The sequence below is a fragment of the Bubalus kerabau genome, chromosome 12, assembly GCF_029407905.1.
Source record: "Bubalus kerabau isolate K-KA32 ecotype Philippines breed swamp buffalo chromosome 12, PCC_UOA_SB_1v2, whole genome shotgun sequence".
In the NCBI taxonomy this organism is placed as follows: domain Eukaryota; kingdom Metazoa; phylum Chordata; class Mammalia; order Artiodactyla; family Bovidae; genus Bubalus; species Bubalus kerabau.
In genome coordinates this window covers 80172082-80188067 of record NC_073635.1, presented here as the reverse complement: position 1 = coordinate 80188067, position 15986 = coordinate 80172082, and the positions used below count along the sequence as shown (strand labels likewise).

At 42.6% G+C, this 15986-nt stretch overlaps 2 protein-coding genes across 5 annotated transcripts in view; one reads left to right on the top strand and one right to left on the bottom strand.

Annotated features, from left to right (window-relative positions):
- UBAC2 (UBA domain containing 2) overlaps nucleotides 1-15986 on the bottom strand; it is a 170492-nt gene that overhangs the window by 69816 nt on the left and 84690 nt on the right. The gene's annotated exons all lie outside the window — the stretch shown is intronic.
- On the top strand, nucleotides 232-14697 carry LOC129624709 (G-protein coupled receptor 183). 2 transcript variants are annotated; one of them, XM_055542933.1, is made up of 3 exons: nucleotides 232-279; nucleotides 8186-8330; nucleotides 13452-14697. In XM_055542933.1, exon 3 carries the CDS (start codon nucleotides 13470-13472, stop codon nucleotides 14550-14552), a length of 1083 nt encoding a protein of 360 aa, XP_055398908.1. In that variant the 5' UTR covers nucleotides 232-279; nucleotides 8186-8330; nucleotides 13452-13469; the 3' UTR covers nucleotides 14553-14697. The 2 variants fall into 2 exon arrangements, with proteins under 2 accessions (XP_055398908.1, XP_055398909.1); XM_055542934.1 differs by lacking the exon at nucleotides 232-279 and adding an exon at nucleotides 3017-3590.

The window sequence follows — 15986 nt, the reverse complement described above, 5'->3', positions numbered from 1 at the left end:
TAAATTCCAAGGGGTTTTTGGATAACCCTTTTCTAAAAAAAAAAAAAAAGAAGAATCACTAACAGAAAAATTTCACTTCCCATTAAAAAAAAGTGCACACGCACACATGAGGCTAACTGATCACTACTATGCTCAGTCACAGGGTGACAGAAAAAAAAAGCCACCACCATAAAAGGATGTCTGGTAATCTCCCTTAAAACAACATGCCAAGGTTAACCTACTTCAGTTTGGGCGAATACTGACTGCTGCCACACAGGGGCCCCAACAAGACACTGAGAGGTAAGTAACAGATATTTTGCTTTTTTCAACAAATTCTTGTAAGTTAAGAAAAACTTTGAAAGTCTAGTTAAGGTTTAAAGTAAAGGTAAAGAATCTTTGTAACAAAAAGCTATAAACATTTTTAACATCAGAAATCTTACCATTAATACAGTTGAGACTCTCTGGTGACTGGCAGTTCTAATAAGCTGATATTAAGCTAGGTGAAGGCAGTGAATCGGGCCAGAAATATCTTTGCCAAAAAAAATAGGGCTTACTTCGTATTTCTGTGTGAACTCACAATTACGAAAAACAGTATCAAGTAATCAGCAAATACTGCCAGTATTTCAGGAGACTTTATGAAGGAAAATAACAAAGTTATTGTAGAATGGAGCATTTCTACACCTAGATGTCCTGTGATGAAGTTATTCAGCACGATTGAAAAGTCAGTACATGTTACTATTTGACCACAGATCTATGTACATAAAAGTCTTTCCTGTATTTCTGTTACTTCTCTACTTTTATACTTTCTATTATTTCTCAGGATAGAATCTCAATAGTCAAATTCCTGGAGCAAAGGGTACACATTAAAAAAAAAAGAACTTTAATTAAAATGGATATTTTTCAGTTTACAGAAATATTTACTCTCCCACCAGTGGCAGACAGTCTGGGCTTCACTGCTTCTCTGACAACATGAGTATTTTATTTCTAAATATAAACTGTTAATCTAATAAGTGAAAAAGGAACAGCGCTTGTTTGCTTTATGTTTATCTGAGGATCAGAAAGGCTAAACACAGCTCGGTATTTTCTTCCTAGAACTTCTGTATGCGTAAAAAATATCACAAAACAATGAACTAGGTGCAGTGAACTGCCGATATTTATGTCCAGGTTGGGAACGGAGGTGACAGAAACTCTTGGTAACATGTAAGCTGTGCAGAGACTTCCTCTAAAGGAGGGTGTGCTTTTTGAGGGGGAGGGTCTTGCTCTAAGTGCGATATAGGATGGTGGTTAAGAGCATGGGCTCTGGAGTCAGGCTTGGGCTCTCTTACTTACCAGTTGCGTGACCCTGGACATGTTGCTTCTCGGGCTTCATCTGCCTCACTTGTAAAATGGGGAGTAACCATACTGCCCGGTCCTTGGGTGTCATAATAAGTGCTATATAATATTGGTTGTCATAGAAAGCACTGGAAAACTGCCTGCTAGCCTTGGTCTCTCCTCCCTCTGCCCATTAAACCACTGAAGGATGAATCCAATAGGCAAAGTTTCCCTGCCCTACCACTTCTGTGGGCATTTTCTTCTTCTTGAACTTATTTTGAGATCTTTAGAGAATATTTCACATGGAGACTGAGTCTATGGATGGCTATACACCTAACTGTGCTGCCTGCCTGGACTTTGCATCTGCTAGGATTTCAGTGCATGTTTTCTCTTGGGGGGTTAATCGTAGTTCTTGGACATGATGCTGCAAAGAGAACACGGCTCCAGAAAGCATCCTCACTCACTGGGCTCACGTATCATGTGAGTGGTGGGATTGCCTTTGATAAATTACTTTCAACTGGCTTCTAAGAGCTTCTCAGTAACATGGCCAGTCATCTAATGGAATAAATATCAACTCAGGTCACTCTATGACTTTTTATATATTTATGCTTTCCATAGGCATTGATTAGCTATCTGCAGCTGGCCAGATCTGAAACATTCTAGGGGATAAAATGAGATAAAATTGGTATCCTTTAAAAGTTTACAACTAAAAAAAGAGCTCCCCACCCAGTAAAGGAGTTTGGCAGGGACAGCAGTCTCTCTGCTACGGTTCAGGGCCTCCTGCAGCTGCTAAAAGGTCCTGGTTGTGTATATGCTAAGGATGTGTAGTATCCCCCAGTCCATACAGCTTCCCAGCCTCCCAAGACGCTTGTAAAACACAGGGATTCAATGGCAGATAAAATAACTAACATGCGAAAATCCCCTTAAAAACAAGAGGTGACAAAGATCCTTGTGGTATCTGGAAAGCCTGAACAGAGAAATAAAAATATTCTGTTAGATATCTGCAAATACTTAACAAGCATAAGAGCCATCCTAAGTATTCACCTTCTCTTGGTGGAAATTTCAATCCAAACTGTTTTCATAGACATCCTGTTTTAAGCCAGTAAAGTCTAAATTCATTTATGAAACTTTTACTTGCACTAAAATATTTTACAAATAAATTAATGAACTCCTTATTGATAGCAACTTATTCTTCTCCTTCCCTCTCTTGTCCCATCTCCCCAGCCCTTCTCTTCCCTCTGGTTCAGCCAGGTGTATGAACTGGTATGTGTTAAAAGTTCTGAGATGTCTTCCTATTTTACTTGTTTCCTACCAATAACATCAGATCAGGCTGGAAATAGGAGCGGGGGCTAAAATGTATTACGCTGAATGTCATTCCTGGAGCCGATCTGCCAGGAGTAAATCCTGACACTTAACAGCTGTGTCTTGAGGCAAGACTCGTAAGCGCTCTGTTCCTTGGCATTATTTCATCTGCTTCACCACTGGCAAAGGATTTGGGAAAGCTCTGTGAGAGTCAGGGTGAATATACCTAGGGAGCCCAGGGCACTGCCTGGGACACAATCTATGCTGCATACTACTGGCTACTTTTATTCATCAAACGCACCCTGTAGTCTAATAAAGAAACTCCGACTGAGGATCAAGAAAGCTGGGACTCTGCTACTCCTTAATGGGTATTTACTGAGCACCAATGATGGGCCGGCTGGAGATAACGCCAAATTAACAACACAGCCCCCACTCTCAGGACTTCACAGGCTAGCAGGAAACAGGAAAAACAAAACAAAACAAAAAAACAGCACAGATGCCAGTCCAGGGCGCAGGGCCTGGCAAGGGCGCCCCACGCTGCCTGTCTGCAGGGCAGGCGGGGGCTGTCGAGGAAGGAGAGGACAGGACAGAATCAGGGAAGCCTCCAGGAGCAGCTGATTTTGAACAAAGGCCTGAAAGAAAGAAAGCAGGAGTGGAGGATGCAGGCTTGGGCCAAGGAGGCGCCAGAGAGAAGGAAGAGGATCAGAAAGGAAGAGAGCTGGGAGAGAACACAGGGTATCAACAGGCTATTCCAGCAGGGCCTGAGCTCGAGGTCACGGGAGGGAAGACGGACAGAGATCCAGCTAAAGAGGGAAGCGGAGCCCGATCACAAAGGAAACTATGTGTCACCACAGACAGCGTGCAGTCTGCCCGGGGCCAGAGGGCACCGTGTGCGCCAGCGCGGGCTGCAGCTGCAGCTTCAGAGAGAAGTGAGGGCGGCTCGAGGCCAGCAGAGCAGAGGCAGCGGCTTGCACCCAGGCAGACAGACAGACAGACGGGTGAGTGCAGGGGGCAGGGAGGAGGGGCACAGCAGGCTGAAGGCCCAGGAACCGCTGCCTGGCAGGAGGCAGGGGGTGTTGGAGGATGCAGAGGCCTGGGCGCCTGCGTGGCCCCTGGCTCGGCACCTGTCCTGGGGGGAGGACCCTTGATCAGATCAGATCAGTCACTCAGTCGTGTCCGACTCTTTGCGACCCCCATGAATCGCAGCACGCCAGGCCTCCCTGTCCATGACCAACTCCCGGAGTTCACCCAGACTCACGTCCATCGAGTCAGTGATGCCATCCAGCCATCTCATCCTCTGTCGTCCCCTTCTCCTCCTGCCCCCAATCCCTCCCAGCATCAGAGTCTTTTCCAATGAGTCAACTCTTCGCATGAGGTGGCCAAAGAGGACCCCTGAGCAAGAGATCTAATCTCTCTGGAATTCCCTTTATCCATAAAATAAGGATATGTAATGTTTCTGACTAATTTCTATGAGATAATAGATATGAAATGCAAAATTTCAAACTCCCTCAGACTTTAAGGAGAAAAGGTACCTATTATTTCTGGAAACATTTTGGATTCAGGAGATAAAGGTTAATACTGACTCAGCCCTTCTTTATAAGGAGTCTTTATATATTTATATACATATATTTATGCAGTTGATTATCTTGCACATAGGTCCCATCATGCCACATGGAAATGGTCTTGTCTTCCTTACACTGAAAAGTGTATCAGGGTGGGAATTTTTTTTTTCTTTCAGTTGCTAAACAATATGCCACATATTTCGAGTCCTCAGTGCTATTACCTCCTTCTGTCTTCATCTCTGAAGACCTTCATATCATTTGAGTCAGTATTCAAGTTGCCAAAAAGCCACAGGAGGAATAAATAATCAGTGAAATGTGAGAGAAAAATAGCCAGATTATATAAAACCCCAAATGTGCAAGTGGGTGTTTAAGCAGGTAACACAGGTCAGGCACCTTTCACTTTCCCATCAGTTCTGACGTAGGTGTTTACAGAAGGTGCAGCGTCTCCATGGGGTTCAGGACACCACGGAGGCACAAAGAGGAAAGGACAGACCAGCCAACAATGGGGTGTTTTTTGTTTCTGAAGATGCACCCCACGCACTGGCCTGTACCTGACCCTGGGCAGACCTACCGGGAGGCGGTCAGGACCAGACCGTGTCCTGGGGTCAGCCGCAGGGTCACCCTTCCACAGACCGGAGAAAGCAAGCAAGCTCCCCGGGAGGCAGGGAGGAGAGCTGCCCTCAGACACACTGACCGCAGATGACAAGACTCCTGACATACACACTCCGGAGCATTGGGGGCGGGGGGGTTCCCTCGGAGACACGGAGGCAACTATCAGCCTGCTTTCTGGACGATATTCCCTGTATATCCTCCCCTAGAATCAATCTTGGACACGGCTACCAACTCAGGACTCAAAGTCGGTTGGGGTGGTGAGGGGTGGGGGGAACGACCCCTGAGAGCATAGGAAGATTTCTTTGACTAGGTTATCGGGTGTGGACTGACTATCACAGCGGTTCAGAGTGGCCCTGGAACAGGCGCCTGGCCACGCCAGCGGAGGGAAGCAAGGTTGGGCCTGTGCTGTTCACCGCCCGTCCGTGCCTTGGGGCTCTTTCCACAATCAGAATGACAATCAGGAATGACTCTCCTGCTCCTATTTTGCAAGGTGGGCTTCCCTTGTGGTTCAGTGGTAAAGAATCTGCCTGCTAATGCAGGAGATGCAGGTTCAAACCTTGGGTCGGGAAGATTCCCTTTAGGAGGGCATGGCAACCCACTCCAGTGTTCTTGCCTGGGAAATCCCATGGACAGAGGAGCCTGGCGGGCTGTAGTCCAAAGGGTTGCAAAAGAGTCAGACGTGATTCATGCCTAAATTTTGCAGGGCAGTGGGGACACACAGCTGCTCGAGTGGTTTCTCACCTTGAAGCCGGTGAAAAACATCCCTGGTTGAGTGCCAGGCGCCGGTGTGTGTGACACTGGACCAGGTTCAGATGTCCCTGTTCACTCAGCTTCCAGAACACGGAGTCTTTTCCAAGCCCCTGACAAATATGTATAAAAACAGGGTAACTGGAGAAAGCAACAGTGATTTCTTTCTTCCATGGAGTATGTCTGTTGTCATGCGTGCTAAGCCGCTTCAGTCGTGTCTGACCCTGCAGCCCAATGGACTGCAGCCCGCCAGGCTCCTCTGTCCATGGGATTCTCCAGGCAAGAATACTGGAGTGGGTGGCCACGCCCTCCTCCGGGGGTCTTACCGACCCAGGGACTGGGCCCACGTCTCTTGTGTCCCCTGCATGGCAGGCGGGTTCTCTACCACAAGCGCCACCTGGGAAGCCCGAGCGTTTGTCCTCAGAGGCGCTGAACAGCCTCAGCCTACTGTCCTGAAACGTCTGTTTCCCCAGGAGACAGAATCCTTGTCCCTTTGAGTCCGGAGCCTTTCTCTGCCCACTCCTTTCCCAGGGACTTTCTTTTCTCCCACTTAGAAATCTTTCCTCAATCTTAGCCCTCTTCAACAAAATAACCAAAGGACAGTGTATCAACAGAAATCAAAGAACTGGATCAGACAGCACACATCATTTAACAATAGACAAATATCATTTGCATCTGCATGTCCACTCTGGGGCTCCCCGGGTTGTTTTCAGAGCGTGCTCCAGGAACTTCCTCTCTGGTGCAGGCCACTGTGGGCACTTTGACTCAGATCATCTTGATGTGTAAACACAGTCCTGAGCAGACTTCACCTCATAGAGAAGTCACCTCTTAGCAATGATCCTGTTAGCATGCTTTGACCCATTCAGTTCATTGCTAAGGCCTGAAATTAAACAAAATTACTAAAAGATTAAGCCCTTCTCATTTTAAGTGTTGATGATTATTAAGTGAATACGTATTAGGGGTAAAGGTGGCATTTCAGGAATCGTAGAGCTAAACTCTAAAAGCCAGTATTCTTAAAAAAAAAAAAAAAGCCAGTATTCTAACATTTACTAGATCTTTGAATATAATGAAGACTTTATTCTGCTTCTGCCACAAATAAAAGCTAAGATAATAATTATCCAAGCAAGTAAGCTGAGATTGCAGAAAGTATGTATCAGTACCCTGTGGAAAAAAACCACAACTGCCTCCAAGTTGGTATCCAGGGTAAATATTTCTAGAGTACAAACCACATTAGCTCTTGGACAGTTTTCTGAAATACTAATAAATGAGTTTTGAGGGGGCTTTTTATTTTTTCCTTTCTGTGGCTAGAAAGAACTCGACAGTTCATGTCAACATGTCCGGTTATGCAAAAATGAGATGATAGTGTCTTAAGAAACGCTCACCACTCTAATTAGTAAGGAAACCAATCTACAGAAAACCATACACACAGGCCCACTCCCAAAAATGTAAGTGAAAATACTTTGGAGGATATTCATATTTTGCTGTGGAAGAACTTGCTGTTATATGTTAGGGTAACAGTAAAGTTAAAAGGATCGATATTGAGTGACAGAGATAAAACTGAGACAGCCTCCTTTGCTTAATAAGAAAAACTTTCAGAGGACTGGCACAGATGGCTGCCCTGTGGTTCCTTGGGTGGAACCTGAATAAGGACCCACACTTCCCGCAGCCCAGGTACATCTGCGCCCTCAGGGCAAGGCTTGCGCCCCTCATCCTTTCTGGCGTAAGGCACAGGGGATAGCTTAGCGACGTGGCGCGTCTTTTCATCAGAAAGCGTCACAATGAAATTCTGACTATTAGAGGTTCAAGTACTCTAAGGAAAAAAGATTTAGAGTAAGCATTTCTTTGTGCTTTTCTCAAGGCAATAAAAGGACAAGCCATGGGATTTTCAAGTACAACTCAGTATATCTAACCTCAGTAACATGTCAGATGCTGTTGTCTTAACAATTATGAAAAATGTTTAAAATTCAGTCTAGAATTAAACAAAGAGGTAAAGAAAGGAATGATTTGGTTATGACTAAAAGAGGAAGGATTAGAAACAGTTAAAAGGGGAATTTGCAATGCAAAGGTTGATAAAGGAGCACTGTAATGCAAAGAGCAAGCAGAACCTGGGTGTGTCAATGATATAACACCTCATTGGACAAGAGCACATTCCCAACATCCATTCGTCATCAGGTTTAGGTCCTTGGGCATTAAAAGTATCATGTCTGAATTTTCAGGATCTGGCGGATGGAGGGGGCACTAGAAAGCCATTTTTCCTGAATAAAAGCATGGAGTAAGTCAAGGTTCAGGAAAGTAATCCTGAATCCTAAAAGGATTAAAGGAAGGGACAAAATAGGGTTTCTGAGGGAATATGATAATAAATTGGGATTGCCTGATACAGGGAACAGGATAACAGTCAAATATGTGAAAGGATTTTTCTCTCAATTTGAAAAAGATAAAATGGACTAAAACTATAGCATTAATAATAACACTGGGTAAACACCACCAAAGGTAGTATAATACTAGAGCTGCTGACCGATGGAATCGACCTTCCAGAGGTTGCTAAAGAGCCAAACGCACACATTCCGAAACAGCCCACATTCCCCTTTACCCGAGAGCCTCTGGGTCAGCCCACGTGCACGTCCGCCTTGTGCAAGGGCCTTTCTCTGACTCGGGACGGGGCCTCTCTGCAGTCTCCCCTCAGGGCTCTATGACGCAGCATCCACCGGCCTGGCCTCGACCTGGGAAGGCGCCTCTCCTGGAACGGCTTCTGCTGGAAGAACTGGCCGCCCGCTCCGGAGCAGCTAGGCCACGTGTGCGCCGGCTGTCTGTGCACAGGTGAGGACGGCCCTGACACCTCGACCACCCTGAAACCACAGACTCTCGGTTCTTGAGAGGCAGCGTGGAGCGGCTACCCCTGCCGAGCGCTGGACAGGGTAGGAGGCTGGAAGCCAGGTAGGGAGGGAGAAGAATCCAGTGCGTCCTCTACCTTCTCTGAGAGGGGTCACCTCGAGGGCAGAGTAGGCAGGTGCTGGCCACACCTGGCTTCCAGGACGGCTGGGAGGGGTCTTCCAGATCGGACTTAAGGTAGGCACCCAGCAACAACTCAGGCCTGAATCTGAATAAAGAACACTCAGGGTGAGCTCTGAAACGCAGGTCAGAGGACAAGCTTTGGCAAGAAGAGCTGAATTGTAAATTTTTACTCACATTAAAAGGGAAGTATTCACCTATTTACTCATTCCGTAAGTTAATTCACATTCGGTGTTAAAATTGAAAAGGTATGAATGAAACTCAAAATTTACTTGTACAAAATGATGTGCTGGCCTCTGTGTCCACGCATGGATGTGTGTGTAAATAGCTGCTTTTCTTCTTTCCAAAAAGTGGCCTGACATGGAACCTGCTTTCCCTACTTAACATTATTCCCCGTCTGGAAACAGGCATCTATGTAACCATTTTCAGTGGCCGTGTCCTGGCATATTCCACTATAGGGCCATAAACTAATCAATTCCCTAATGATGGACATCTGATTTGGTTGCAAACTTTCACACTTAAAATTTGACACTGTTTTAAACATCTTTTCCTTAGGATAAAATGTTCTGAAAACACTGCCTTGTGTGTTTCATCCATCAAAAGACCTTTATTTTTGATGGATGCTACTGGATGCTGTACTTCACTCAGTGAAGCGGTTGGCCGTGCTTTCACAACTGGTGGGCAGTGACACATTCTCAGAGTCAGTGTAACTCTCCTAACCTCTACAACCATTATTATTCATATGGAAGATTAGCAGACTCCACAGTGTTGGTTTTTTCCCCCACCGTGTATTTCAAAGGCAGTTCCCAGGAACCTACTTTGGAAGATTCCTCAAAATAAAATTTAAATGTTGAGATTTTCAGAAAAAAATTTTTTCACAAAAATTCAAAAACTAAAGGTAGCTCTTGATGCCTGTTCCTGCAACCTGTGCCTGGAATTTCTACCTATGTCCAGACTCAGTTTCTGCAAAGTTGCTTTTCATTCTAATGAATAAAGTTTCTTCTATTTTTATTTCATAATTGCAATGCCACGATTTCCCCTTCAAGAATCACTCCATTCCCCCCTCCCCACCAAAACACACAAAATATAAAGCCCATACTTACTGGGTGGGTTTTGTTTGGAGTTCTAATCATCAATAACTCCATTTATTTTTTATTATTTTCTTCTATTTTGGGGGTGGGGGCAAACTCAGTTCTTTTCTAGCTTCTTGAGCTACATATTTAACTTGCTGCTGCTGCTGCTAAGCCACTTGAGTCGTGTCCGACTCTATGCGACCCCATATTTAACTTGGCTACTTTCAATTTTTAAAGAAATAAATGCCTTCAAGGCTTTGCATCAATTTTGGGTTAACTCTTTAGCTACGCTCCACTCTACCGTTTTATAAGATTTTTGTCCTTTAGTTGTAAGAACTTCAAAATCTGCATTGTGATTTCTTAACCCATAAGTTCCTTAGAAAAATAAATTTCTTTTTTTTTAGAAAAATATATTTCTAGAGTCCAAACTGATTCTTTACCTTATTTTTAATTTCTAATTTAGTCGTACTGTACTACTCACAAGGAATGTGAGCTGCTGTTGTGTTATACTGTGTTAGTTGCTTAGTCATGTCTGACTCTTTGCAATCCCATGGACTGTAGCCTGCCAGGCTCCTCTGTCCATAGGATTCTCCAGGCAAGAATACTGGAGTGGGTTGCCATTTTCTTCCCCAGGGGATCTCCTTGACCCAGGGATTGAACCCAGGCCTCCTGCACTGCGGGCGGATTCTTCACCACCTGAGCCACCAGGGAGTCCTTACTCACAAGGGGTGTGAGCTGCTTGCTAATGATTTTCCGAGACTTTGGAGACACATCTCATAACCAAGTAAAAGGTCAAACTTGCAAAGAATTCGAATGTGCTTGAAGCACAAATTCTGTTAGCATTTAAGTCCTGTTGGGTTAATCTTCTCCTTTTACCTATCATATTGTAATAAAAATGTGTTAAACTCTCCCATTACAGTTGTGGATTTGACAATTTCTCCTTTAAATTCTGTCAAATCTTGCTGTTACATGTAAAATTTATGATTATTTTTATGTCCCTGAACTATTCCTTTGAACTTGTGTAGTGAATTCTTTTGTTTCTATTATTGATTGTGTTTTGAATTCTATTTTTTTCTGATATTAATATTGCTAGTCTAGCTTTCCATTGGTGGATTCTTTACTGAGCTACCAGTATATGGCTGGATTTTTAAAAATCCAAACTGATAGTCTCTGTCTTTTAAGAGGTGAGTTCAATGGTGGCTCAGATGGTAATGAATGTGCCTGCAATGCAAGAGACTCAAGTTCGATCCCTGGGTCAGGAAGATCCTCTGGAGAAGGGAATGGCTACTTACTCCAGTATTTCTGCCTGGAGAATTCCATGGACAGAGGAGCCTGGTGGGCTATAATCCACAGGGTCACAAAGAGTCAGACACGACTGAGCGACTAACACTTTCACTTTCAACTTTTTGGGGCTTCTCTGGTGGCTCAGATATCTGGTAAACAATTTGCCTATAACACAGGAGACCTGGTTCGATCTCCTGGGTGGGGAAGATCTGCTGGAGAAGGGAATGGCTACCACTCCAGTATTTTTTTTTAATTTATTTTTAATTGCAGGATAATCGCTTTACAATGTTGTGTTGGTTTCTGCCATACATCAACATGAATCAGCCATAGGGGTGTGTGTGTGTGTGTGTATTCTTTCCCCCTGGAACCTCCCTCCCACCTCCCTCCCTATCCCACCCCTCTAGTTGTCACAGAGCCCTGGTTTGAATTCCCTGAGTCATACACCAAATTCTACTCTAGTATTCTTGCCTGGAGAATCCCATGGACAGAAAAGCCTGGCAGGCTACAGTTCACGGGGTCTCAAAGAGTCGGACACGACTAACACTTTTTCACATCAATGTATTTAAATTTGTCGTGTCACATTTCCTATCTTCTTATTTTATTTTTTCTACCTACCATTTTCATCCTTTGCTTTTTCCCAGAGTCTCCTTTTTTGTCTTCCCTTGACTAATAAAAAGTTCTATTTCCTTTTTTGCTCCCATTTGCTTTAGGTTGTAGTCCTATATTTTCATGATTAACCTATCAGCACTGTAGGTAATACACACCTATGACATTAGTACAGTCCTCTCAGAACCTCCTTGTTCTGTCGGTATCGCTGTTTTAAGATCGTTACAGAGATTGTTACAGAGCCTCCACTTCATTTAACACAGCAGTTGGAGATGCAGATGTCTAGTCAGTGCTTTGATAAGGCTAGAAACAGAGCTCTTCCCTTTAACATACAGTACCATCATTACTAGATATACTGACTTCTCCCTCAGTTACAGTGACTTTCAGATGAGATTTTATGCATAGAGACCTATCACAAAATTATTTTCCTTCTAAAAATAACTTTACAGGGGACTTTCCTGGCAGTCCAGTGGTTAAGTTTCCGCACTTCCAATGTAGTGGGGCTCGAGTTCAATCCCTGGTCGGGGAACTAAGATCCCACATGCCATGTAGTATGACCATAAAAAAAGAAAAAACTTCACAGAATTTACTGCTCTGCTGTTTCTTAGTTTTATTGAAGTTCATCCTCATATATGGATTTTTATTGTAGGAGTTTTTCACTCTCCATCTTAGACATTATTTATAATAAGAAAAGAGGTAGAAAAAATCCAGGTATTCATCAAGGATGTAAGGAAGCAAATTATGCATTACCGCTGGAACACTTCAGAATACATATTAAATGTCTACATAAGATCTACACATATGACAAGAACACAGACTACCCTGATACATGAACATAGTAAATGAACAAAACAGAACACAGAATACCACGTGTGTAATTTTTCCTGCTGTTTGCACATGTAAGAATGAACACTGCACACGTCAGTGGGGCACCTGCAGAATGATACACTTTAACACTAATTTAAAATTCTCCCCTCAAAACACTTTTTTCTTTCTCTTTTTGTTTCTTTTTCTTCTTTTTTTTGTTGTTTTTGTCATGGTTGTCGTGGTCATGGTCTTCTTCTTCTTTTCTTAAAGAAAACCTAACTTTCAGTTCCTAACAAAGGCCTTAGCTTGTTTCTCATAATTTTTGGGTTAACACAAATCAGACCACTGTGGTAAGTTCGTATTTCACTACATAAATGTGTGACTGATTTCATTTCCTGGCAGTGATATGCATTTGACGAAAAAAAAAAAAAAGTCCAACTGATATTCAATTTAAAAGCAAAGTTTTACACTTTCTGAAGTGTGGGGTGCTTTACGTGATTTTACTCTTTACCAGATAATGATCCAAAAAAACAAAGGGGAAATTTCTGCTTAAAAAGTTAGTGCAGTCCCTTGTCACAAAAATACATTTGCCCTATTTAAATGGTTCTATTTCCTTTGCCAGAGCTTTGCCAAAATGACCAAATTTTAAGAGTAAAAACATAAATTTCAGTCTCTGCTCCTCCTGTTATAATATAGTATGTAACCACATTACATACACATTTTTGAAAATTATATAAATTTTGACATTTTAAGTTAGATCTCAAGGAGTTAGTTTATATCATTTTTAGTTAAATATGCTTTCTGTTTTATTTATATTTTAAAACTTCTAAAATTAAAAAAAAAATTTTTTTTTTGGCTTCAGTGCTCAGCATGTGGGATCTTAGTCCCCCAACCAGGAATGGAACCTGTGGTCCCTGCATTGAAGCCCCAGGTCTTAACCACTGGACTGCCAGGGAAGTCCCTAAAAATGCTGTAATTTTTTTTTTCGATTGTCAATCTTTATTTTAATATTTGTCTTTAAAGCTACAAATTTCCCTATAATCAGAACTTTTAGTTGTATCCCACAAATTGGTGGCACTAGTGGTGAAGAACCTGCCTGCCAATGCAGGAGATTTAAGAGAATGCTTTTAATAAAACATGCCCTTCTTGGTTTTCTTAGAGACCCTGAACACCACTGATGGAAATAAAAATGGACAATTTTACGACACCCTCTGCAGCTTCTCTGGAAAGCGACTGTGATCTCTATGCCCACCGCCACACAGCCAGGATCCTCATGCCACTGCATTACAGCATCGTCTTCATAATTGGGCTTGTGGGAAACTTACTGGCCTTGATTGTCATTATTCAAAACAGGAAAAAAATCAACTCTACCACTCTCTATTCAACCAACTTGGTGATTTCGGATATACTTTTTACCACGGCTCTGCCTACACGGATAGCCTACTATGCGCTGGGCTTTGACTGGAGAATCGGCGATGCCCTGTGTAGGATAACCGCTCTTGTGTTTTACATCAACACATACGCAGGTGTGAACTTCATGACCTGCCTGAGCATTGACCGGTTCTTTGCTGTGGTGCACCCCCTGCGGTACAATAAGATAAAAAGAATTGAACACGCAAAATGCATCTGCATATTTGTCTGGATTCTGGTATTTGGTCAAACACTCCCACTACTCATAAACCCTATGTCAAAACAGGAGGCTGAAAGGACTACATGCATGGAATATCCAAACTTTGAGGAAACCAAATCCCTCCCCTGGATTCTGCTTGGTGCCTGTTTCATAGGATATGTACTTCCGCTTGTCATTATTCTTATCTGCTATTCTCAAATCTGTTGCAAGCTCTTTAAAACTGCCAAACAGAACCCGCTAACTGAGAAATCTGGGGTCAACAAAAAGGCTCTCAACACAATTATTTTTATAATTGTTGTGTTTGTTGTATGTTTCACACCTTATCATGTTGCAATTATTCAACACATGATCAAGAAGCTTCGTCTTCCTGGTCTCCTGGAATGTAGCCAAAGACATTCATTCCAGATATCTCTGCACTTTACAGTATGTCTGATGAACTTCAACTGCTGCATGGACCCTTTTATATATTTTTTTGCATGTAAAGGGTACAAGAGAAAGGTCATGAAGATGTTGAAACGTCAAGTCAGTGTATCAATTTCCAGTGCTGTGAGGTCAGCCCCTGAAGAAAACTCACGTGAAATGACAGAAACTCAAATGATGATACATTCCAAGTCTTTAAATGGAAAGTAAAAAGGAAAGGAGTCTTGGATTTATACCAAAGTAGACTGTATATTGAACTTTGCAAGACTTTTCTTATAACAAGTGTTAGATTTCCAATTAGGATTCTTTTGAATTCCTTTCACTGGGCACTATTTCTCACCTCCAACTTGGAAGTAAACTGATATATATATATATATATATATATATATTTACACTCAAGAACAACATTCAGCAAAATTCTCATTTGTAAATGAAACAGTATACCTTTAAAAGGGAGGGTATTTTAATAAATCTCAGTGTAAAAAGAAAAGTTTTGTGTTAACAAAAAACTAAATCATTAATGTTCCTCACCAATAATTCAAAAAAAGAAAAAAAGACTATCAAAATTGTATATTGCCAGTGTAGAAATGTTAATATTGTAATATTCCCTTTCTCTCTTTTTTTTTTTTTTTTTTTGTATAACATTTCAATTCATGTTTCTTTCAATCTTAGGCTTTACCTCCTCGATAATAACCATTTTTTTTTCTGAGTCATAAATTTTCATCTCAAGAAACTTGTTTTTGAATAAAGAGCTAGATGCTACACAATTATGAGTATGTCCTTCAATGCTCACCGTGAACTCTCAGCAAAAGTTACAGGGAAGAGGAAACTAGCAGCAGGCAGATTTTGGAGCAAAGCCTTATGATGATGATGGTGATGAAGGCAATGAAAGCTCTTCCCAAGCAGCCAGCACAGGGTTCAAGGGCCACTGCCCAGGAACATGACAAGGATCTCATATGGAAAGAGGGTCCACTTGCTAAATGCTTCTTGAGAGTTAAAAAAAAAATATATATATATATGTATGCAAATAGGCTTGGCTTTTTTTGGGTCCCTAGGGGATGGTATCTTGTTTATACAGAAGTTGGCAGTACCCTGTATCTGTATTTCAGTGGGTTGGTTACCAGGAAGGGTACGGAGGATGTGCAGTGGGGGTGTAATTGTGGCTTGCCTTGTTAAGATGGAGAGTAAAATGGAAAATCATGAACTTCACAGTCACCAGGATTCTTTACATTATCGTTGTTTAGTCACTAAGTCATGGTCTGACTCTTGTGACCAAATAGAAATACCTCTGTATAACCTGGGTTCGATTCCTGGGTCAGGAAGATTCCCTGGAGAAGAGAATGGCAACCCACTCCAGTATTCTTGCCTGGAGGATGCCATGGACAATAGCGCACCAGGCTCCTCTGTCCACGGGGCTGCACGGAGTCAGACACGACCGAGCAACTTAACACTTTCTTTACAAGTAGCACGGCCTCCCCAAGTACAGTAACCCATCTGCCAGCTCAGATTTGCTTTACTGGATCCCTCAACTACCTCAAGACAGTACCTATGTTAGCAATGACTCCACATTTGATAACTCAACTAAAGAAATGAAATGGTATATGATGGGTCATACTTAAAATTTTTATTAGGCTTTATATCCTG

What these genes read in the sequence shown, in the direction of transcription:
- LOC129624709 (XM_055542933.1), top strand. Translation starts at nt 13,470, where the DNA reads ATGGAAATAAAAATGGACAATTTTACGACACCCTCTGCAGCTTCTCTG.